Source organism: Lepisosteus platostomus, chromosome 8, assembly GCF_059453375.1.
Source record: "Lepisosteus platostomus isolate fLepPlt1 chromosome 8, fLepPlt1.hap1, whole genome shotgun sequence".
NCBI classification, from domain to species: Eukaryota; Metazoa; Chordata; class Actinopteri; order Semionotiformes; family Lepisosteidae; genus Lepisosteus; species Lepisosteus platostomus.
In genome coordinates this window covers 30,023,938-30,048,841 of record NC_142618.1, presented here as the reverse complement: position 1 = coordinate 30,048,841, position 24,904 = coordinate 30,023,938, and the positions used below count along the sequence as shown (strand labels likewise).

The following is a 24,904-nucleotide window of genomic DNA, read 5'->3' as shown; positions in this document are numbered from 1 at the left end:
CAAGTGGAAGTGGAGACCTTCACCTAGCCAGAAAATGATGTGCAACCCTTGTAAATGTTACTTTAGGGACACAGAATTCTACCCCACCAGATTCATGGGTGTCAGAAACAGGTGTCTAAACAGGTTTGGATGCTATGTGGAAAATTCATGTGTACCACCTTATCATTAATTATTCCTGTATCTATGGAAGGATATATGTATGAAAGAATCTGTGGACCTATGTATTTAAACACCCTAGAGAGGTGTGGAAAATCTTTTGGAATCATTCTGTACAAAAAAATAATAATTTCATCAATGACATCCTCCACAGCAGAAGATAACCTGCGGCATTTTATAATACTGTTTAAATTGTGTTCCAACTTTCTTTTTCAATTTGGCAAAATGTTATTTAGAAAAAATAAGAAGATACATAGTGAGAGTGACTCATGCTTTCATGGTTGCCAAGTCACAAAGTTAAATCTAATTCATTGAGATTCTTCAGGAACAAGTGTGTTGGTTTCTTAGATTTTCTAAGTTTTTTAGATTAAATTAGCAAATAGATTGACAGTGAGCTAAGATAGGTTAGGGGGCATGTTTCTGTTTTTGACAGATCAGATAAATGTCTCTAAAACACTACATTTTCCCTATAGGTAAGCTCTTAGCTATGTCTCAAATGTTTTCACTTCAGCACTATAACAATTACAATGTGTTAAGACAACCATGAGTAAAATAACTGTAATTTAAGTATAGCTGCATGAACCTATATGAGAGAGCTTAAAAAACGGTACACCAATGATGATGTACCCTCTTTCCCTGTTGATTTCTGGGCATTTTTTATTTCTTATAAGCTACAAATATTTCCATAGTTATATTTGGTGATACATGCAAATAAGTGACAAGAAAGTACATGAAGTCATTCTTAAAGTTAGCCTTAAAATTGTTTATTGATCTATTTAATAATAATAAAACATTAACTGTGTCATTGCTTTGAGCTGTATTTGTCTCTTAAAGAAATGGCTTTAATTCCTTCCAGAGGTTCAATAACCTGAAAAGGAAAGCAAATCTTTATTCTAAGCTTCCATGTATTTAAACAAGGAGTTTAAACAAGTTATTAAATTGCAAACTGTATTTGTTCTCTAATGAAATCCCTAATTTTAAACTCTATACTGTAGCTCAGATTTTACATTGTATTTCAGTTTACAGCTGCAGAGGGTTTTTCAGCAATTTATTTTTATCTTTAATGACAAAATGTCATTAGACATGATTGAAAATATTTTTTTCTTCAACCATTATATATTTCTAAAAAGGTTAAACACACATAGACTGAAGTTAATAGGTGCTTCATTTTCACAGAAAGAAATTATGAGAGAGAAGGTGTATGTCACCTTAGCAGCAAAAACAAAAGGTTGAAAAAAGCAACAAATCACCATTACTTATTTGAAACCACACACAGTACAAACTCTATATGTGCTACTCGCTTCAATTCTTCCCTCATTTATTCTATAACAAGAGAAGACTGTGAAAGTTATAAAAGACAGACCCACCAAACCAGCTTGAATTGAAAGTGGTAGTTAGTTAGGGTGTAACATATGAGATGGTTTGTGGTGTATCAGAGTAAAGAGAGAAAGTGGGACGAGTCACTATTATTAATGGGGATCGCTACCTGGGGACATGATTAGGCGTGACACCAGGGCTGGTTGGGTTCTCTGGAAATTCCTGGAATAGACATGATGAAAAGAAGGATGAAGTGACTGAAATAAAATAATACAATGCAGAGATTAATTAAATAACAAGTGCTTTAAAACAAATCATCGTGGCTATTGGTTATAATGAATGTACAGCACTCCAGGACATGGATTGATAGGGACTAGAAATGTAGAAAGTCAACCAACTGGACTTGTTGCTGGTTTACGCTTATTTTGAACTGAGGGTTGTAAAGCAATCCATACAAATAATGGTGCTGGCATATTTGTGAATTTAAAGAAATTCACAAAAGTGAGTCAAAAGCTATTACATTAAACTTTTCCTATTTTTTAACACAACAGACTTTTGGCAAAATTTTAGTTAAATCATTTGCCAGTGGCTGTTGATCAAAACCAAAAGAACTGAGAGAATGTGTTGCTCTTTGCAAATGATATTCTCTGAATGCTGAAGTCCTTCTCTTACAAAGGAAAGCTTTTGCAGGAATGCATACATTTTCCATGATTCACTTTCCTTGATTCAAGTACTTGAACACCCAATACTGTACATCAAATAGTTGTATTCCTATATGAGGATACAATGTGTTTATTACCCTTTTAGAAGAACTTGGAAAGGAATATTCTCATGTTCTGCATTTTCTTTTGTCTTTTTGTACTGTTGGACCAGAGGTTTGAATTTTTCAATTTAATATAATTCTAAACATTTTGACTGAAGTGATAAATGCACAAATTATTTTACACTAGGAAACCCACAGAAACCCCAAAGAAAGCTAGTCAGATCTGAGACGTTGTCATTGGTGTCCGATGGTAATAAAACAAGACAGAGAAATTGTCATTCTAAAGAAATGGAAATAAGCCTATCTATTAATATACCACATGGTATTGTATCAGTTCATGTTTATATTGAGCTCAAATCATTGGTCCTTTGATAGATCAGCACAAAATGCGTCAAATATCCTATGTTTTCAAAGAGATGATCTGTGTAGGTCATGGCTCTGATGCTCCTATTCTGTTGCTTTAAATTAAAATGTATTAAATGTAATAATCAAAATTAAATATTCCACAGTAAGCAGATCATAAAGCAGAATATACAGTATATTGAACTAAGAATGGCTACATTCTTAGTTCAATGCATACCGTCAGTGGCGCTCAGGGGATTCTGTGCAGATGTTTGGGGAATCGAAGTTACGGTCGGCTAGCGGCATACCTTAGATCTCAACTTTTCAAGTGGAACTGATCAAGAGACCTCCAGAAATGTTTTTGACACTAACATTTCAAAATACACCCAAGACTTTTATTGATACATTTCACCATGAAAAGAATAGAGTATATAATCACTTCTATTAAATATGCATCAGAAATGATGACCATACAAATGTAACAGTTATAGTTATTAGTTATAGGATATTTGCTTAAAAACATTTCCCAAAATATATTGACCATTGATGAATTTAAGTAAGCATGCTAATTGATAATTTTAACAACTTGATCTAATGTATTGCATTTTATTAAATGGATAAACAATTATTCCACAGTGGTTTGGTGTGGTGAATATTTGGTCTCTCTATATTTTAAAATTTTTAAGTAATTTAAAGTAAACTGTCCTTTTATAATCATGTCCTGGAGTACAGTAATGGATGTTATTGTAATGCTGTTAGCAATAGGAAAAGTAGTAGGCTGGCCCTGGTGTATTAGGTGCAAATATTATTAGTCAAGCTCCAAAAAACAGTGAAAGGAATTAATTCTTAAACTTTAAAAATAAAATGTAATTACAGCAAGCCACAGATTGATTAATACATTATACTAAATGGCTATTTGACTCGGCTAGTAAGTTGAGAAGGGTATGGATTCATGAATATGTGTCAAAGTGAGTTCATGACATTATACAGTAGCTGTAACATACAGTATAAGACATAGGTGCAATACACACCTATTTTTTCCGTTATTGTAGTTTCTTTTATTGTAAAATATGAACACCACTCCGATCATGAATTACTAAACCAGTGAATAAAGAATGCATTATTACTGCAGTCGGTTTCCCATAGCTTAGTAAGATTAATTCAAAATCTCCTTTTACAAAAAACGTAATTTAGAAGTCTTTGAAATCTTGATGAACGTCTCAGTAAAAATAAAATGTGAGCGCTAAAAACTGATGTATGACTTTTGTGAAATTAAAAATGTATTTTTTTCACAATTACATCACAGATAACATGAGATAAATTATGAAAAATAACATTCATAAATTTAAAAAAAAGTTGTAAAGCAGTAATTCATTAAAAAAATGAATGTGGAAAATTGACTAATTTTAATTAATCTAAAACCGCAAAAAGGTTGAGCACCTGCACAAATACGACATACTGTACATTTTAATGTGATCCTAATAAAAGCTTTATAAATGATGATCATTCACACAGTGCGCCACAGTGTGTTATATTCATTGTAATGATTCCTGTCTAAGGAGGGATTTTCTTCATATTGAAGTCTCCCAGTGACCTTTGTTCACCCTACCTTTTCTACGGTATGAAATACATATTAAGTGAAAGCGGTTTAAGAACACAAATCATTCGGAAATGATATTTTAATACAATGAAAAACAAATGACTAACCAATGAGAGCACCTACTAAAATCCAACAATATGGAAAAAAAACTGAAGCTCCAACAATAAACAGACAAAAGCTGACTGCAGGCAAGTGAACAAGGTTAGGGGAATGATAGTTCAACAACAGTACTTGGAACCATATACTGTACCTCTTTACGTACAGTATAATATAATTTAAACATATCCATGCTAATACAAAGTACCTGGTATATACAGTATGTTGTTCATGTCACAGTTTAAACACCCTTTGATAATGAGATAATAAGAAAAGCTTATGTTTGTAATGACATCTGAAAAAAAACTGCTCCTTTGGTGGTGACTGTCTTCCTATCCATTGCATTTAATTTTTGCACTTAAATAACATTAAGTAATGGGTTTATTTGACAACAGTAGTATAGAAACAATGTGAAGTAAATACAACCACTTTTCAAAAAGGATTTTGAATTCTTTAATCAACTGCTGAGTTTTAGTATTAGAATTCTGGCTTCTACCTAATGTGTCCTATATACAGTACACCTTCAGTGAATAAATATAATATTCAAGTCACCTGTTCTTAACTAGTTGTTTACAGCTTTAAAAATTAAAGCCATAATAAATCTATGAATAAGTTATATAATTTTGGAATTCCAAAAAAGGGGAAAGTAATTAATCTAAATCTCTCTTAAAAGCCATGTCTTAGAGGACCAATCATCAACCCATCTTATAATTGCCATTGTCCAGCAGCAAGAGACAGGTAGCTACATATATAAGATTCCCCTTACCTTTAGGTCATCTGTCCAATTTATACTGAAGCAATTACTCAGTCATGTATCACACACTATCACATTCCACATGCAATATCCAAGCATGTCTCTTCTTTTTCTTTTGTTATATCTAGATCAATGCAACAATTTCATAAAAAAGACATATGCCATGCAAGACAATCACTTCAATTCTCATTCTTTTGTTTAGATTGCTGCTGAGTCACATCTATTTCTTATGCTTTAATTGTCTGAAGGGCATAATAACAATCAGTGCAAATACTGACAAGTTGCACTGCATGGATACTAGGTGGCACTCTAAATCATTCTAATTGGTTGTTTTCAAAGCACAGCCAGCTACAGGCAGTTGATGTTTTGTTTCTATTCCATTATTGGAGATACTTATATTACTTGAGATAACTACTGTGCCTACAGTATACATCAACGGATGAGATATTCCCTGCTAAATTAAAACCACTGATGGAATTCATTTAACAGCATAAAACTGCCACAATGTACAGGAACAGTATATACAGTAGGTATCTTATGTAGTCTGGTGTCATATTAATGTTGTTTGTGATCTGAGTGTCTGTCTAAACACCTGTTACCACATCAGTATCCGAATCAAGCTTTTAAGACTGAAGTAATTGAACATGCAACATACGGGCCATTCAATCACAAGAACATCTGAAACACAATCCTTCTTCAGGACTAAGCATATAAAATATGTCAAGGAATATTTTATTGTGAAATAAAAATTAAAGCGCTGTTTTTGAGAACATCAGAAGTCTCTAGGTTTTTTTTAATGAACTATGAAAATATTAATAGTTCTGCAAGGCATTCAGCTAACCAGGAATCCCAGGATATAACATGATTTTGCTCAAACATGGAGGAGATGGCTGCAGATTTGCAAATGCGATCTTGAGCTATGTTACCATCATATTATAGCACATGCAATACAGTATGTCAGCTTCTGTTCCATTTCAGATAACTTTCACTTCAATGGTGGCTTCTATGTATATATACATTTTCAAACTAATTCATTGTTAATTATTTAATATAAAGTGTGCTAGAGATGGAAGACTATATTTTATCTAGGCTGTTTTACAGGACATTAGTCATTCGTATCATTTAGTTAATTACAGAGACACACATTCTGGATGTGTCCACAAACATCCAAACCTGCAGTCATAGTGACTGGAAAGCTAAAAAATTGAAATTCCTCCAATTAGCCTCTTCAGATCAGAAAATCCTTTTTTTCCCATATTTAAAGAAGGGGCCTTATTTTTCAAAGATAAAATTGCTTCAAGTGACTGTCCTGAAAAAGCCTTAGGTTTCTTTCAGCTGATTATGTCACATCTCAAACAAGCATTGAAAATGGCTTGGGGAGGTTAGTTACCAGATTGTCGCTCTGGCACCTTCGTGGTCTTTTCTTGCGTTTGACATATCCCAAGACTTTATCTTTAAATACCTACAAAATACATAAAATATATAATATAAAAAGTGCATTATACATATAATACATATTATATAGTGCATATATAATATAATTTGAATAAAAACACTTACATAAAAAGTATTATTACATTAACAGTACAGCAAATGTTAAACAAGAGCATTAAAAAAAGAAAAGTGAAGATTAGAAAGACAATGCAGAATATTACGGTTCATAACTAAGATGTATGTTACCTGAATGGGTGAGGATTTTGTTGTACTGTGATCAGCTCAGATATATTGCATTAAATTTTAAAGCAGCTGATTAAATTCTCTCTCATGCACATACTTCAGATATTATTGAATTTCAAAATGATGTAATATTTTCATCATACTGTAGTTACTTGTTAAACATCCAACTTATGCCATTGCCTGCCATTATCATACCTAATTACTTTATTTTACATTGCTTGTGAATTTCCTACTAAAGAAAGATTACATGGAGGACTAGATGATACACCTTTTTTCAAATAGTCTGATAAGAATAGTGCTCTCTGCACATATTAACAATTAGTTTTAACTATCCTTTTCAAAAGGGTGATAACACATTCATGTGCAATGGAACAGTTGAAGGTGTCATAGGAATGATAAAAAAATATAAATAATTATTGATTGTAAAAAAACTGATACAGTACTGTAATTTAATTTGAATGTTATAACTGATTGTGTAGAGCCATGGAAGTTTCCTAGACAAATACATTATTTACTATTTTTAATAGTATAATTCTTATCGCATGTTCTAATGAATATTATAATATATTATAATATACTGTAGTAAACTAAGGTCATTTTGACTTTTGTCTTTAAATAGGAGGAGGGCCGTATTGTTTTGACACTGATGTAGCTCGTAAAAGCTGTAGGAATAATTGTCTGTTGCAAAATTCAAACGTTATGAAAAATTCTTAAGAATAAAATGGGAAAAAAATTGGAAATGAAGTTTCTCCTTGCTTATATTGTGAGTGAAGTGCGAGGGATGAAAACATTATTGATGCCTTTTACTGAACACAAACTTCAATATGAAGCATTTTAGTTGTTTAGTAAAAGATAAATACTGTATATCTGTGAAAGCTCCACATACAATTGTAGGGACATTATTAACCAACTTAAATACATTGATTTGATAGTGAGTTATGTACAGTAGTAAGACATCTTTTGGATAATAATAAATGAAAAAACAACACATTTAAGTCCAGAAAATAATAGCCCTTCTCTTTTTCAACTATTCACATTAGCTGGTATTAAAGATCTAAACGAAATGTCACCTAAATTAAATCTAAAACTATTTGAATGTGAAATTTGTTACAAACAAGAGGAGGCCATTTGGTCCATCAAACTCAATTAGTATTTCATTACTGAATGTATTCAGTATTCAATATTTAATATTGTGCTCGAACATGAAGAGATGAAGATCATGCATTTCTTACCTCATAAAGATAATCAAATATTTCTAATATTGTTAAAACACTGGCACCAATGAAGAGACCCATCTGACCCCCAATATCACCTGAGGAAGAAAAAAAATAACTGATTCAACAAGTCATGTTACTAAGTGTATTGGATACAATATGCATCTTGGTATAGTTTTCACTTTGTTTCTAAAGTATTGATTTTGTTTGAGAAAATAATAATAATAATAATAATTGCTTACACTTATATAGCGCTTTATCTGGACATTCCACTCAAAGCGCTTTACAGGTAATGGGGACTCCCCTCCACCACCACCAATGTGCAGCATCCACCTGGATGCTCACCACACATCAGCTATCAGTGGGGAGGAGAGCAGAGTAATGTAGCCAATTCATAGATGGGGATTATTAGGAGGCCATGATTGGTGAGGGTCAATGGGAAATTTGGCCAGGACGCCAGGGTTACACCCTTACTCTTTTCGAGAAACCCCCTGGGATTTTTAATGACCACAGAGAGTCAGGACCTCCGTTTTACGTCTCATCCGAAGGACGGCGCCTGTATACAGTATAGTGTCCCTGTCACTATACTGGGGCTTTAGGACCACATGGACTGCAGGGTAAGCGCCCCCTGCTGGCCCCACTAACATCTCTTCCAGCAGTAACCTTAGTTTTTCCTAGGAGGTCTCTCATCCAGGTACTGACCAGGCTCACACCTCCTTAGCTTCAGTGGGTTACCAGTTGTGAGTTGCAGGGTGATATGGCTGCTGGCCATATGATGTTTTAGCTATAGTACCTTTGTTATAATTAACTTCAGGAACTGCAATTGAGTCCGTCAGATTGATTCTCAACTTCCAGCTACAATGTTGCAACTCACAGTGTTCATAGGTAAACAAGTAAAGAATATACATTCAGACAACAAGTTTGAGACAACCAGCTCTCTCCATTGTTTAGCTTTTTTGTTTGAAAATCAACAGTTCTTTTTTACATATGGAAATGTTCCTTGTCTAATAGTCTAATAGTTCCTTGTCTTTTGATAATTCTTATGTAACACAGATAGAATTAATGCAGTTAAGATGCATCAGCTGAAGTAAAAACAGGCAAAGAGTAAGATAAATATTTTTTCTTGAAGGTACTGTAGGGAAAGTGATTTTGGTAAGATAAAGTTTAGAGATATAAAATGCTTTACCTGCTAAACTCCTTTATAGGAGTCATAAAAGTGCCTTTTTAAAGAGACTTTTTAAGGACGAGTTTTGACTGTACTGTTATAACTTAGCTTCTTTACAGCTTCTTTTCTTTTCAGACACCAAGCAAGTTTGGGCCTAGTTAATACTGGGATGGGTGACCTCCAGTCGAGGTCCACTTTCACCAGGATCTGAATTTCCATATTTTTTTCTTTATATACATAATAAACAATAAAGTTATAAAACAGGAAATACACACCCACAAAAAAAGATTTCCCTTCACCCCTCCATCAGCACCCCCAAAAAGCAGAGTTTGCATATATAATAATACATAATCAATACATCTGTAAAATATATACTGTATATACTGTATTAATACAGTATACACATTAATGTATTATTTCATATTTATATTTCCTAAAGTATAAATATCCTTTATATCTAAGTTATTAAACCTAATTTACTTAAAATATATATAAAAAAGGAATAAAAAATAATTTCAATATTAATGCAGCAGTGTGACGGCTGATGCCACTGTGCACGAGGTTTGGATCAGACATTAAACCGAAGTCCAGGCTACTAGGTCATCAAAGATCTCATTGGACATTTAAGTATGGGGTTTTAAAGCGTGGTCTCCTGTCTAATTTGTACTTTGGGCTTGTTCTATGCATTACCAAATTTTCTCCCTCTCTTCAATTGTTGAGGCAATTTCTCACTTTTGGTGTTCTTTGCCACCCAGGTGGATGCTGCACTTCAGAAGTGAATGAAGTGGATCCCCTCCTGTTTGAAAAGGTTTGAAATCCTTTGGGCTGAAAGTTATTACTGTATGTTGTTTATAACACTTTTTTAACCCTATTACCTAAGGAGATGCTGACATTTTTGTGGAGAATGGAAACTTAAACGTTCCCATGCTTGAGGTGAAAAAACAGTACTGGATACTGTTCATCATGTAGATAAAAGCACCAGGGCTGTGTTAAATATACCCATATAGTATCTTAGTTACCTACTGTACATGAGCTAAGTACAATAACCCCACTTGTAAGTCTGATTCCTCCTTTAACACAGGCTCTGGGTGTTTAACTGAACTACAACACCAACCACTTGCCACAGACAAGAGTTTCATTAGTTACAGCATGATCAAGTGATTACATTGTAATTGGAATCACAGAAATAATAGAGAGTGATGGTTACAAATACAACGGGTACACTGTAGAGAGATGGAAGAGGTGGAGATGTAACACTACACAACAAAAAGATTATTTGGAACAAAGATCTTAACCTAGATGGGTCAGGTATCTCAGAATCTATTTAGGTTTATACTGTAGAAAAAAAATTCAAAGGGTATAGTGTTATGAATACAAATTATAAATCTATAATCTGAGAAATTCTATAAACTCTAAATTCGAATTTAGTTTTACATATTGAAATCAGGGAATAACAACAGTATAGTATGTGTAAAAAGTATTAGTTCAAGTTTAATTTTCCTTCGTAATTTAATTTGTAGCTGATTTTGAAAAGTTAGACTAATGGCTAATGATTGTCTTCTTAATAATGATAAACACGTTGGTGTGATTTGAAGTATATTTTGAAACTGTAGGTAACAACAAAGGCTAATAATTTTAGAAAAGAAGATTATGAAGGAATAAGATGTAGGGTGTAATACAATATATATGGATGAATGTCATCTATTTAATATATTCTGTTTGAAGTACAGGACAGATTCATCCCAAGAGTTAGAAAATCAAAAGGAAGAAAACAGTGGTCCAAATCTGTAATGAAAAATACAAAATAAATCAGAAAAGAACAGAATCTAGCTAAAGAACGGGAACTTAATTAACTATAAGCAGAGGTATAAAAAGAAATTTGTGAAAGGTAAGGTCAAGAGAGACTTTGTGATATTACAGTGGTGGATAAAATAAATAACCAATGCCTTTTTTATATTGCAATAGGAATAGGACAGTAAAGTGATTAAATATTTTAGAGTAACTATAACTACAACACTTTTATAATTATGAAAGGTACTGTAAATGGTCAATGTATTAAATTGTTATTTTATTTGGCTGTTTACAAAGGAAGCAGTCAACCACATGCCTCAGGCTGAGGAAAGGCAGAGTTAAATTTTAATAATATTATTAAATATTAAATAGTATTATCATATAAGAGGCAAAATAGTTATAGCTACTAGAAACACTGAAGATTCATCTCCAGGACCCAAGAGGAACAGGTATAGACTATATTTATATTTAAAAACAACACATTATTCAAAGGTCATAAAAAATGCTTCCCACTGTCACTCGAGGTTATAACCCATTGACTTGAAAATTACTCATATCATTGGCTATTCCTCTCTGGTGATGATAATTGTCTTCTCTGAGCCTGACTTTGACTGAAGGCTAAACAGGCTTTGTTTCAGGAGTTATCAGTCACGGTGAGCATTCTTCATTACTGTCAATACTGACAATTTGAGTAGTAAAGGGCTAGGACTTATTCTTCCACCTGCTCTGCTTAGGGGCCACAGAATTACAGTATCTTTGAGAATCTGATCTACAGATCACGTAACTAACCCAACTAAATCAGTTGCAGATGATCACACCTTCAATGTTTGTGGTGCTTGATTGAGAGATAACTCTAATATGACATTATTGCATATGTTCTCCCACCTCATATCTTCTGCAAACAACATATACAGTACTGTATATGATTCCCATCATTTCAAATGCCTTAGTATAAATGGTTACAGTTGTCTGGACATCAAATTCTGTCAAAACACATACTGTAGTATCACCAGCATACTGAAGTTTGAAGATTTGATTCAGGGGTAGTTCAAGTTTAGGACTTGAACCTTTGTAGATTATTTAAGTTAACCACTGATTCATGAAATAAGCTATACTCCAGCAAGGGGGTTGTATGGAATTAAATAGAACAAGACACTCAGAAATACTTCAAAAGTCAAATGATACACTCTTCTTTGATTCCCATGTGGATTTCAAAAGGCTCTGTAATGGACCCATTGCTGAGTATATTGCAGGAATATCAGTTATGCCTGAGTGAGACGAAGCAAGCCCTTTGTTTCCTCAGAAACTGGGTGCATTTCCATGAGGGGCTGCATTCCACCTAGGGTTGTTTGGACTTACACATGCAGGCTGATTGTCCTAGCCTCCTCCGACCTATTAATGAGTGCTTTAGTCATCATACTAGCATACCCTCCTCTGCCACTGAACCGGTGCTCTGTCATTGAGGTTGCTTCCAACTACACTAATTGTCAGGCTGATGACACTACTACTACTGACTAAAACTACTTTCCCATCTTGTCTGAACCTGGTCTCAATTCTGTCAGTTTCCACCTGTCTTCATTCTGCTTTGGCAATCATCATCAGCCTCCATTCACCAACTCATTTCAGCTACCTCTGCTTGCCTCTAACTGTCTCTGTGCCGTCACTGGGTTATTCCACTGGAATTCTACCTCCTGTCAGCAAGTTTGTTTGTTGTTATTTATTAGATTTCTTGGAAGAAGAATAGCAGTAATGAATAAACAGAGCCTATGATATTGCTTAGGTACACTTTCTGAATGTTTTTAGAAAGATGATAAAAAATTAAATAATTTAAAAATAAATGTTGTAGGCATTCAAGAAATTAGTTCAAGCTGTGTCAACATGCATAGGCTGCACAGGAATAAGTAATTTTTTTTTTCCATGCTGAAAAGAGAAGAAAGGAAACACAACATGTCACACCCGAAGAAGGCTACACAGCCAAAGTGTTTCCTTTCTTCTCTTTTCAGCATGGAATAAACCTTTACTTGTTCCATTTAAGAAATTATTTGGATTAAGAACTAATCAATGGTTAGGAAAATAAGGTGTTGATCATAATCATCTGACTAGGGAAATGTAATTAGCAGAGTACTAAACGGATCTATATAAGGACCACTGCTCTTCCTCATTTATATCAATGATCTTGATCCTAGTATGGTTAGAGTACTTTAGTAAACTAATTCACAAGTGATACCAAAGTAGGAGCATTAACAAACTCAGATTACATTTAATGTAGTCCAGCGTTATATGCAGATATAAAAAAAACTAAACTATAAATATAAAATAGCAAACTTTCAACCTGAAGAAGTTATTTATGAAAAGGACGTAGATGTTAACACATCAATTCCATCTTTTAGGTGGTGTAGGGAGGCAGTAAAAATGCAAGCAGAATGGTATTTATGTTTAATTGTTTAGAAAATTGACATTGAATTAAACTCAAGAGATTATTAAAAATATACAATGCAATTTTTAAGACTTTATTAGAAATACTGTGTTACAAATACTATAAATACTATGATACAAAACTATTTCTGGAATTAGGAAAGATTTGCCAGATACAGGACAAAAGAAAATTCACAGAATCAACAGTGAAACACAGAAGACACACATGGAAACTAAGGGGAAGTGTACATACAGGAGGCATTTATTTCCCCAGAAGATTGTGAAAGTATTAAATATGTTACCCTGCCATGTTATTATATCTGATATACTGACTTATTTAAAGAAATGATGACATGAGATCTTAGAATCAGAATCGTAGAATCAGCTGCTTGAAACCAAACGAACTAAAGGGGCCACACAGCCTCCTTTAGTTCGTTTGGTTTAGTTTTTATTCATATTGTAGTCTCTAATACACAATATTAAAAAAATACCCACAAAAAACTAAATTACACCTCTTAAGGAGGTAATGTCAGGATTCTAAACACTGAAAAACCCTTTTGCTTTATATTGAAAGTACTATACAGTACTCAGAATTTGGGATATGAAGTTCCGGGTTAAATAAGTTGACAAATATAGTTCAAAATCTAAAGTTTCTTAGCCAAGCATATTTCTGCCATAAGGGAGTTCATTACAGTATTGATGTATTCTGACAGAAAAAAGAATGAAAAATGTAAAAGAGCTGTGTGACTATCTGTGGCTTCAAGGCAACAATCTGACACATGTTTCATTTTGCTTTCTTTCTCAGTGATTTCCTGACTAATATGAAGAAAGATACAAAACTTACCAAGCAATCCAGCAACTTCATAGGCCTTTTTCTGCTCAATGGTCTCATAATTTAGAGCTTCAAAAAATATATCCAGGACTAATATATTCTCCCTGTAACACACAGAAAGGCAATGAATCTGAAGCAGGAACTCTGCATTAATTTAATTTCCTTACAGAAGGAAAGCAAGTATAGAAATTATTTTCAACATTTCAAATTCAAACGAATGTCAGAGAGCAACATCTCGAAAGAGCATTTACATGCTCAATAGTTTTCACCATGTAAATAAAATTAAGGGTCACTCACAGGCTCATGCTGTAGAAATTACTCACGCAATGTACTGTTCACTCTTGTTGAATTTCTTGGCCAGGTATTTAGCTGAGGCCTTGCTGGGGATTTTCACCATGGAGAGCTCTTTGCCATAACGAGTCATGTTGCAGGGTGTCTGACATACACAATAGTCATTGTCCTTCTCCACCAGAAAATCTAGGGATGTTTCAGTGGAATGTTATTCCAATCTTTAGAGTTACATTTTGAAGAAAATAACAACTATTATCATCATGCAATTTTCTTTTTTGGTTTCATCCTCTGAGAGAATATTTTCAGGTGTAATTTACAGTTTCAGTTTCACAGAGGACACATGGGATTCACAAAACTAGTAGAGGTGTTTGTTGCACGTCCAGATAATTTTTTTTTGTTACACTTCAGATGATAATTCAGATTTTGAATTCCATTTTAAACATATTGAAATAAAACAGCAGATAATTTCAAAGCTTTAAAAAATGAGACAAGCATTTTCCTTTCTCACTTTTAAGAGAACAGAGACATCTCTGCAGCGGTTTGACAAATATCAGCACTTACATTCAGTTATAATTAACAATTCGTGAAACACAATACTAGACAATAATTTGTTTTTACACTAAAAATGTGAATAAAAAAGCATTAATCATATCCACCAAAAGTGACATACAAATGGACTTCATTTGAAAGTATCACTCCATTTCCATAAAATTAAAATAATGACAAATTACAAAGAATTAAATTCTTATACAGCATGCTGATTTGCACAAAAAAACATTATTTCTGCCAAGTTACTTAGATTAATACATAGCTTGATAGATTGAGTAAGATAACTTCATACTGTATATTCTAAAATCAAATGGTGGTATGTTAATTCAAGTTCAACCTAGTCTTTAAATGACAAGACTGAGAAATTTATATTTTATGAAGACTAGGAGTCCCTGGGGTAAAACTAGTTTTACTTTGTAAAAGAGTGCAAAGAGTGATAACATATATTTAAGAAGTGGGGCAAATATCTAAAACAATTATCTTGAGTGTTATCTAGTACACAATGAGCACAGATTGTTCATTATGCAGTAGCTCTTTGTGTACATATTCTAAATTATTTCAGGTGGGTAGCTGCGTCAGCATGCGTAGGCTGCAAGGGAACAAGCAATAGGTTTATTCCATGCTGAAAAGAGAAGAAAGAAAACACAACGTTTTGGCCGTGGAACCTTCTTCAAGTGTGAGCGAAAAATAATATTATTCTAAATTATTAGATAATAAATTAGAATAATAATATTATTATAATATTATTCTAGTTATTTAGATAACTTAATTTTGAATAAGAAGGGAAGGACATCATGAGATTCTTACCTAAAGCTGGATCGGCACAATCTTTATACTGCTCAGGTGTGCAAACAACAGAATTTCCTGCAGATCAAAATGGAAATATGTACAGTCAGGCTAAACTACTGAGGAATAAAAATCCACCTGTAATATCTTACATCTTGTAAACAACAACAAAAATACAGAATTAAAATTGCTTAACTGTATTCCTGTTACCACTGTATTACTTTTGCATACCATATGATTGCCTGACTCAATCTGAAACTCAGAGAAAACTACAGAGAATAACAATACATAAAAAATGATCAAAAACTATAAAAACCCTTAGACAATGTTCTGATCTTCTAATAGTTCAAGCTTAAAAGAAGGGAAGAAACCAGAATACAGAAAAAAAACGTCTGAGTAAAGTAAGAACTGCAAGAACACCTTAAACCTCCATGCAGACAGGTACAACAAACTGGTATCAAACCTAGCACTCTTAACTGTAAGACAGCAATGCTAACCACAGTGCCACACCATTCATTGCACAGTACTATATAGGACATGTATCACAAAAACTATGGATCTTCTTTATATATATAAAATACATTTAAACAGTAATACATTTTGCTGCTGACACTAGTGTGTTACAAAAAACAAGCCTGATACTAATACTATTAATGGTGTTAAAATAATTAAAACACAGCATTTGAAATGGGGCTCATAATTAATGTTACTTCTAAAGCTTATTTAAAGATCCTAAATGTGGACCTTTGCCCTGATGTGCAGTACCTGGCATGTGCACCATCCTGCAATTACAATTCTCCAGCAGGTAGCGCGTCTCACAGTCGATGCGACACGCTGTGATGCTGTAGGATGAGAAAAACTCAGAATCCATGGCCGACGATCTGCAGTCTCCCCAGGGGGGAGGGAGGTACATGAGCTGAAAAGCAAATAGGCCACAAACATTCCCTTAAACACAGCACAGTATTGTGAACCACATCTAAATTATGAGGACCAGAAAGCAAATTAATTTACTGTCATAAATATCCTTAGTCCAAATAACTCATCTTAGGATAATGGGCTTTTAATAATGATTAATTACAGTTAGGATCGATAGCTTTGACTATTCTATTCTATTGAACAGAACAATCTGAGACGAGATTTTAAAACCCCAGCACATCAATGTGCAGCACACATTATTAGAGGACTTTTGAGATTTCAGACCTGTACAAAATTTAAAAGCCTCCTGCAAATTGGTAAAGAAGATTGTTTCTTTCGGTATCCGAGACCCTTTGAATTCTGGTTTACATGCAAGACATGGGACATCTGACTAGAATGCTTTTCATTCAACATTAACAAATAATCATTAGAAAATAAGTCTGGAAACTTTTTAACCTATACTATTTTTCTCATGTAACATTAGTTTTTTCCTTACTAAATATTAATATTTCCCATATTTTCTTGCAGCTCTATCATATTATTTCTTTCACTTCAATATGTGCATAAAAATAATAGTAATACATTGAATTGTGTAAATAAACCTTATCCCTTCATTTTCATAACACTCCCTGCTTGGAAAACTTTAATGTGACACCAAATGAATCCAATATTTGGTAATTATTGGTAATGTTACAATATTTAAAATAAAAAAAATAAAACTGGAAAGAAAGCCCATTACAAACTCAAGACATTATTACATCATTCATAAAAAAGCTCACAGAGACAAGCAGACACCATGCAGAAACAGTCACAGATGCCACATAATTCCTGAGAAAGAAGCAGAGCATTGTGGGAAATGGAGACATTTAGAGAAGCACACTTTTCGCTGGACACCAGAATCAAGACACAACTTTTAACCTAGAGGGACTTACATTGAAATGGACCTTTACAAACTGTTTTACATATATTTTGCATAATTTCTCTGAGCCAGTACTGAAGTAAAAAACACATAAGGTACATTTACTTTATTGAACTAGCTTGATGTTGTGTATCATAGTATACCTGTACTGTATGTATGTAGAGTAGTGTAAACTTTATATTTATATTCATATACTGAACATCAAAAGAAACATATTTTATTTGTGCATGCATGTTTTGAGAAAACTGTCCATCAGATTTTGAATATTGATTAAATGTTTTTATGCAATTTTGATGAATTGATCATACATGGCTCATTGTGATACACCTGTGTGCATCTTTTTGCATAAGAACTAAGTCACCTCAGTACTTGATTGAGCACAGGCGATTAGATTATTTAAACTGTGTAATATCAAAGCTAGTGAAATTAAAAACAGTGCCTTCACTCCATCTGCATTTTGGAGCAACACCTCAATTGGACTCCAGTGGAGTAGAATCCTCATTAAAATGGAATTAAGGTTTTGAGTAGACAACCTTTATTAATGTCGGTGGGTGCGATGTAGATGTGCAAAATAATTGCTAATTATTTTGTGCCCTAGACCGGTCGATTTGAAAAACCACATGGGATATTATTGGCAGGCGTCTTTAGTCAGAAAAGAACCTCATTTGCGGTGGTTGTTGGCAGCCTAACTGCATGATTCTTCATCAAGCAAGTCTTGGGCCCCTAACAAGTTGCTCTGTATCTATTGGATCATTATGACAGCATTAAAGAAGGGCAATGCATGTCCTCACGCTGCACCTGCAACAACAGCTTTCTTGTGAGATTTGAATGCAACAATTATTATATAGATGCCATACCAGCCAAACTTGAGCCCCATTGAAAACATGAGTTCAGTGAGGAGTCGGGACAATATGTGGTGTTTAGGGCTCACAGACCAGTGATCAGATTCGTACTTATTCAAACTAAATCCCACAAGATAGCATCTGCAACGGTGGAAAACATTCATCACAAGTGTTTAGATTTTATTGCTTCCAGCAGTGGACCCACATACTGTACTGTACTACTAGATTGTGAATTTCAAAGGTGACCCTCTATTGATTAACCTTATTATTATGTTATTAAGCACAGTGAGTTTACCTATGTAATGCCTGTTCATAAAGATTACTTTGAAGTTTCTACTTGGTAAATGTTTTTATAATAACTTTAGAAATTTGTTTCAGTTACAAGTGATAAGTTTATTTTGATGCTCAGTTTATAGTATATCTGTATGGTGTATGGAAGTATTCAAAATTAGAATTACTGAAAAGTTTTGCCAACAATTTTTATGGTTAAGAGCAACCTGTATTTCCTTTTTCATTTTTTATACAAGCCAAAGCTGAATTACTTGTCAATTTTAGTCTTCAAAGTTAATTCACATTTTTTTCATTAAGTCATTCATTTCATCCAAATCATTTTCTTTTCAAGCCTAAAAATTAGAACATTAGCTATTCCACTGTCTTTGTAATGCAAATCTTTTTGGAGTATGCTGAATCATTAAAGCCACATTATCAATGGCTTCCATCCATTTACTTCAAGTGAAACAAACATTTAATGCATTTGTCAGGATATGGCTATATAGAGGTGCAAAGAAAATAAAATATTCATGAGATCTTTGAAGCACATGGACTATGAAGCATTTGCTGAATACACTATTAAGGTTTTGAGCCCACAGCAGTGACTTTAACACAATTGAAATATAATGTAAAATATGAGATACAAAGTTGTCTGAAGTACGTAAAATAAAAAATGCAGTGACAGTACAACCACAGATTCTGCAGAGATCACTTTTTATATTTGTAAAATTATGCCTTCTCCAGCTTCAGTTTTTTTAGATTATTTGTTGCTTATCTATGAGAAAGGTTGTAAGAATCCTCTTTAACAATCCTCTAAGGATGATAACCAAAGTGAGTTACATGCACTGACTGAAGACACATAGTGTCATAGTGTCTAGAACAGACTGACTGGATGGCCAAATGCACCACTTAATTTTCATGTTTTAATTCCTACTTTATTAAAAAATGCCAAACATTCTACAGTGCAATTTGCAGTTGTGAGAAAACAAAATAAATTTCTCCCAGAACAAGGAATAAATTGCCTTTAGGATGTAACAAGAAAATATTTGTATTTTAAAGATTCTAATCATAGCTGTAGTTGTACAAATACACCCCAGTGCATATTACCTAGAAATTCTTCCAATGTTAACTGTAAATCTCATACAAAATGTTTAACTTAATTTTATTGAAGATAAAAAGGTAATTGCTCAAACTAAACACTTGTATGGGTGAATAAATTTAAATATCACCAAAAACTACAAAGAAAAATCAAAAACTAAAGTATATTGATTTCATAAGATTGCTGTCTTACCTAAATTAGTTCAGATACACGAGAAAGACAAGTAAGACAGTTATGTAAAATACTGTTTCAGAATAAATATCTTTATTAACCATGTAGTTAACCATGTAGAACAAGTGGTTTTCCAATTAAGCTGGGGATAAAGTTGTATAAATGAAGAAGAAGGGTATACAAATTTTAAAGATGCCGAATGTCCATTTGACCACGGAGAAGTTAATTATTCACAAATTATTAAAAAGTTGAAGGTTGCATCTTCATATCACTCACACACTGCCCAGTTCAGGCTGTCCCTTGAAATGCAGTAACTAGGCAATGGCTATGGACTAGCTATGGATGCCAACATGAGGCCAATGGTGACTTTGAAGGTAGCTACTGTACATCTTCATTGGCTGAGATGGGAGAAATGTGTACAAGTAACAACATCCCATAACTCCACATAGTGGCCTATATTGCACAGTGGTAAGAAGGAAGCCATTACTGAAAAAGCAAGACATGAACTGTAAGTGATAAATGCAAACATATTCTAAAATATGATGTCAGACAAAACACACTTGAAACATTTTTGTCTGAATTCATAATGTCATAAAGTATTCGGCCCCCTTGAACTTTTCAACCTTTTGCCACATTTCAGGCTTCAAACATAAAGATATAAATTTTTTATTTTATGTGAAGAATCACCAACAAGTGGGACACAATTGTGAAGTGGAACGAAATCTATTGGATTTTTGAAACTTTTTTAACTAATAAAAAAATGAAAAGTGAGCAAACTCACTCCAGAAGTTCAGCGAGGATCTCTGAATGATCCAATGTTGTCCTAAATGACTGATGGTGATAAATAGAATCCACCTGTGTGTAATCAAGTCTCTGTATAAATGCACCTGCTCTGTGATAGTCTCAAGGTTCTGTTGAAAGCGCAGAGAGCATCATGAAGACCAAGGAACACACCAGGCAGGTCCGTAATACTGTTGTGGAGAAGTTTAAAGCCGGATTTGGATACAAAAAGATTTCCCAAGCTTCAAACATCCCAAGGAGCACTGTGCAAGCGATCATCTTGAAATGGAAGGAGTATCAGACCACTGCAAATCTACCAAGACCTGGCCGTCCCTCTAAACTTTCAGCTCAGACAAGGAGAAGACTGATCAGAGATGCAGCCAAGAGGCCCATGATCACTCTGGATGAACTGCAGAGAACTACAGCTGAGGTGGGAGAGTCTGTCCATAGGACAACAATCAGTCTTACACTGCACAAATCTGGCCTTTATGGAAGAGTGGCAAGAAGAAAGCCATTTCTCAAAGATATCCATAAAAAGTCTCGTCTAAAGTTTGCCACAAGCCACCTGGGAGACACCCCAAACATGTGGAAGAAGGTGCTCTGGTCAGATGAAACCAAAATCGAACTTTTTGGCCACAATGCAAAACGATATGTTTGGCGTAAAAGCAACACAGCTCATCACCCTCAACACACCATCCCCACTGTCAAACATGGTGGTGGCAGCATCATGGTTGGGGCCTGCTTTTCTTCAGCAGGGACAGGGAAGATGGTTAAAATTGAGGGGAAGATGGATGCAGCCAAATACAGGACCATTCTGGATGAAAACCTGTTGGAGTCTGCAAAAGACCTGAAACTGGGACGGAGATTTATCTTCCAACAAGACAATGATCCCAAACATACAGCAAAATCTACAAAGGAATGGTTCACAAATAAACGTATCCAGGTGTTTGAATGGCCAAGTCAAAGTCCAGACCTGAATCCAATCGAGAATCTGTGGAAAGAGCTGAAAACTGCTGTTCACAAACGCTCTCCATCCAACCTCACTGAGCTCGAGCTGTTTTGCAAGGAAGAATGGGCAAGAATTTCAGTCTCTCGATGTGCAAAACTGATAGAGACATACCCCAAGTGACTTGCAGCTGTAATCGCAGCAAAAGGTGGCTCTACAAAGTATTAACGCAAGGGGGCCGAATAATTTTGCACGCCCCACTTTTCATTTTTTTATTAGTTAAAAAAGTTTCAAAAATCCAATAGATTTCGTTCCACTTCACAATTGTGTCCCACTTGTTGGTGATTCTTCACATAAAATAAAAAAATTATATCTTTATGTTTGAAGCCTGAAATGTGGCAAAAGGTTGAAAAGTTCAAGGGGGCCGAATACTTTCGCAAGGCACTGTATACTGTAGCACAAACCAAACACTGAATCACCCACTGAACACCATTTCTACAGTAAAGCATGACGATGGCAGTATTATTTTATGAGACTGCTTCTCATTAACATGGGATTAAAAAACCTGTCAAGATTGTGGGGAAAATGGATGAAGGAAAAATGCTGGCAAACCTATTTCACTCTGTTGAAGACCTAAAATTGAGAGAAAAAATCACCTTTCAGCAGGACCAATGACTCAAATCACATGGCAAAGCTACACTGGAATGGTTAAATAACAAGAAAGTATATCTTCTTGACTGGTCCACTGAAAGTCATAATTTCGAATCTGATAGAAAATCAACGATCCCTAACTAACTTGACAGAGATTCATTAAGGTTGCAAAGAAGAATGGGTATGAATTGCACCATATCAATGTGCAAGGTCGGTAGAGATGTATTGGATACAAAAGACTTTTTGATGACAAAAATGCTTCTATCAAATATTGACTCAGAGGTCTTAATACTTGTGTAATCTATAAATTTCAGATTTTGATTTTTCATGGATGTTTTTTCTGACATTTAACTTTGTTCACCAATAAGTGTTCAGTTTTAATTTAAGTTTTAATTAAAATATTCAATTTAAAATGTTTGTATATATAATTTGTAATTCAACAATTTGGGACATAATTGGAAGGAGATGAATAGTTCTGCAAGGCACTATGTGTATAGTAGATGAGATTGTTTCATAAATTTTCCCTGAAAACACAGATTGTCTCTCTTCCACGCTATCCTTTATAGCAAAGTAATTAAAATATAGAAAGTCTTATTTTTATCTCAGACAAAAACATGACGTTTTCATTTCACTGGCTTCACAGTGTACTTGGACATATTGTATCAATCAAAGCTGGAGTGAAATTACACTTTTTACCGACACTAGTGTATTTAACTTTCAACATTTATTTATTATATGATCCCTCTTTTCTATTACAATTACAGTATAGTCATGGGATACTCAGCCTATCTGTAATCAAGCAGGAGCTTCAATATGTCTTATGCTAACAAATGAATCTAACTCAGTTATATTAATATCAACAAGCTGAATCTGCAGTGAGAGTAATTTAACATTACAACACCATTCTATGAAATAGCAGACACTGATATTTCATGAGCTCTAGGGAATCATGGCACAGCCATAGTAATAATCAGATAATCTGATTTTGGTAATATTTTTTTACATCTAATACTAAAACAGCATCCACAGCTACAAGTCTTTCTAAAGTAATTGTCTGTTTATTGGTTAACTGAACAGAGTAGATATTTATCTTTAGATTCTATTAGCAGTAGCCATGTGCCATAATTGGTACATGAAGACAATAAACAATATATAACCTAAGAAATAAAGCCCTCTGAATTGTGTGAAAAGCACCAGAAGGTGATTATCCTAAGAGCTGTTTTTGCATTGACCAGTACAAGAATCATTCCATCTGATAAACAGTATAGCTGCCAACCGACAATTGTCTTTGCTAGGTATCCTTAAAAGCATCTTTGAAAATCAATCAAATCCACCCTATGTGAGAGGTGGATAGATGCATCACATTTAAAGCTTCATATACAAAAATAATCACGTTACTACTTCTAATGGCTCACGTTTTGAAGTCCTAACAGTAAGCCATACTAGCTGAAGCAAAGACATCACTATAAAGGCTAAGCTGATCTGCTGAAGTGAGAAGATCCTGTATATATATACTGTACACGTACCCCATTGCACTTGATGGGTCAAGGCAACCCATTTGTGACCTTCTCTGGAGCTCCTGTGTAATTCAGGTGACAAAATATCCACAATGCTTGCATATGGCCCCACAAATGTCACATTCTTTAGTAAAGAAAAAAGTATTGAAACCACACAATGCTGCTGTGTAGGATTTTCATCTCCAGTGCACAAAAGCTTATCACCCCCTTTCAACAATGTCCCATAATAATAATAATAATAATAATAATAATAATAATTACAAATTCTAAACTTTTTAATCGAAACCTAACACATCAAGCTGAATAGTTTTACGGGTGAAAATAGTTACGTGTTAGCACAAACTGCAAAGAAAACTCCAAATCTAAGATACGTAGCCAGCAGCCATATCACCCTGCAACTAACAACTGGCAGTCCACTGAAGCTAAGCAGGTGTGAGCCTGGTCAGTACCTGGATGGGAGACCTCCAGGGAAAAACTAAGGTTGCTGCTGGAAGAGGTGGTCCATGTAGGTCCTATGCCCCAGTATAGTGACAGGGACACTATACTTCGGATGAGAGGTAAAACCGAGGTCCTGACTCTCTGTGGTCATTAAAAATCCCAGGGCGTTTCTTGAAAAGAGTAGGGGTGTAACCCCGGTGTCCTGGCCAAATTTGGCCCTTACTAATCATGGCCTCCTAATAATCCCCCTCTATGAATTGGCTTCATTACTCTGCTGGTGTGTGGTGAGCGTTCTGGTGCTCTATGGCTGCTGCCAATGCAGGTGGATGCTGCACATTGGTGGTGGTGGAGGGGAGTCCCCATTACCTGTAAAGTGCTTTGAGTGGAGTGTCCAGAATATGTATTATATATTATTTATTATATAATTATTATTATTACTGTGTACAGTGAGTATTCATCCCCTAAGCCAATACACTGTGGAAACACTTCTTTACGTTATTGACAACAAAAATCTCAAGAAGACCATTCACTTCACTTCGCATGCAAATATTTTTTTCTATTGCATCTGATAAAATAATAAGAGCAGGAATCTCTTCAACTTTGAACCT

General features: G+C 34.3%; 1 protein-coding gene across 4 annotated transcripts in view; it reads right to left on the bottom strand.

Annotated features, from left to right (window-relative positions):
* The window catches only part of asic1c (acid-sensing (proton-gated) ion channel 1c), a 440,980-nt gene that overhangs the window by 8,385 nt on the left and 407,691 nt on the right, over positions 1–24,904 (bottom strand). For 3 of the 4 annotated variants that reach the window (XM_088643073.1, XM_088643070.1, XM_088643071.1), the window contains exons 4-10: positions 16,514–16,664; positions 15,770–15,826; positions 14,446–14,599; positions 14,135–14,226; positions 7,938–8,017; positions 6,419–6,490; positions 1,643–1,695 (exon numbers count right to left, since the gene is read on the bottom strand). In XM_088643073.1, coding sequence (XP_088499199.1) covers positions 1,643–1,695; positions 6,419–6,490; positions 7,938–8,017; positions 14,135–14,226; positions 14,446–14,599; positions 15,770–15,826; positions 16,514–16,664 — 659 coding nt within the window. The remainder of the gene's footprint in view (positions 1–1,642; positions 1,696–6,418; positions 6,491–7,937; positions 8,018–14,134; positions 14,227–14,445; positions 14,600–15,769; positions 15,827–16,513; positions 16,665–24,904) is intronic. The other variant, XM_088643072.1, reaches the window with a different exon arrangement.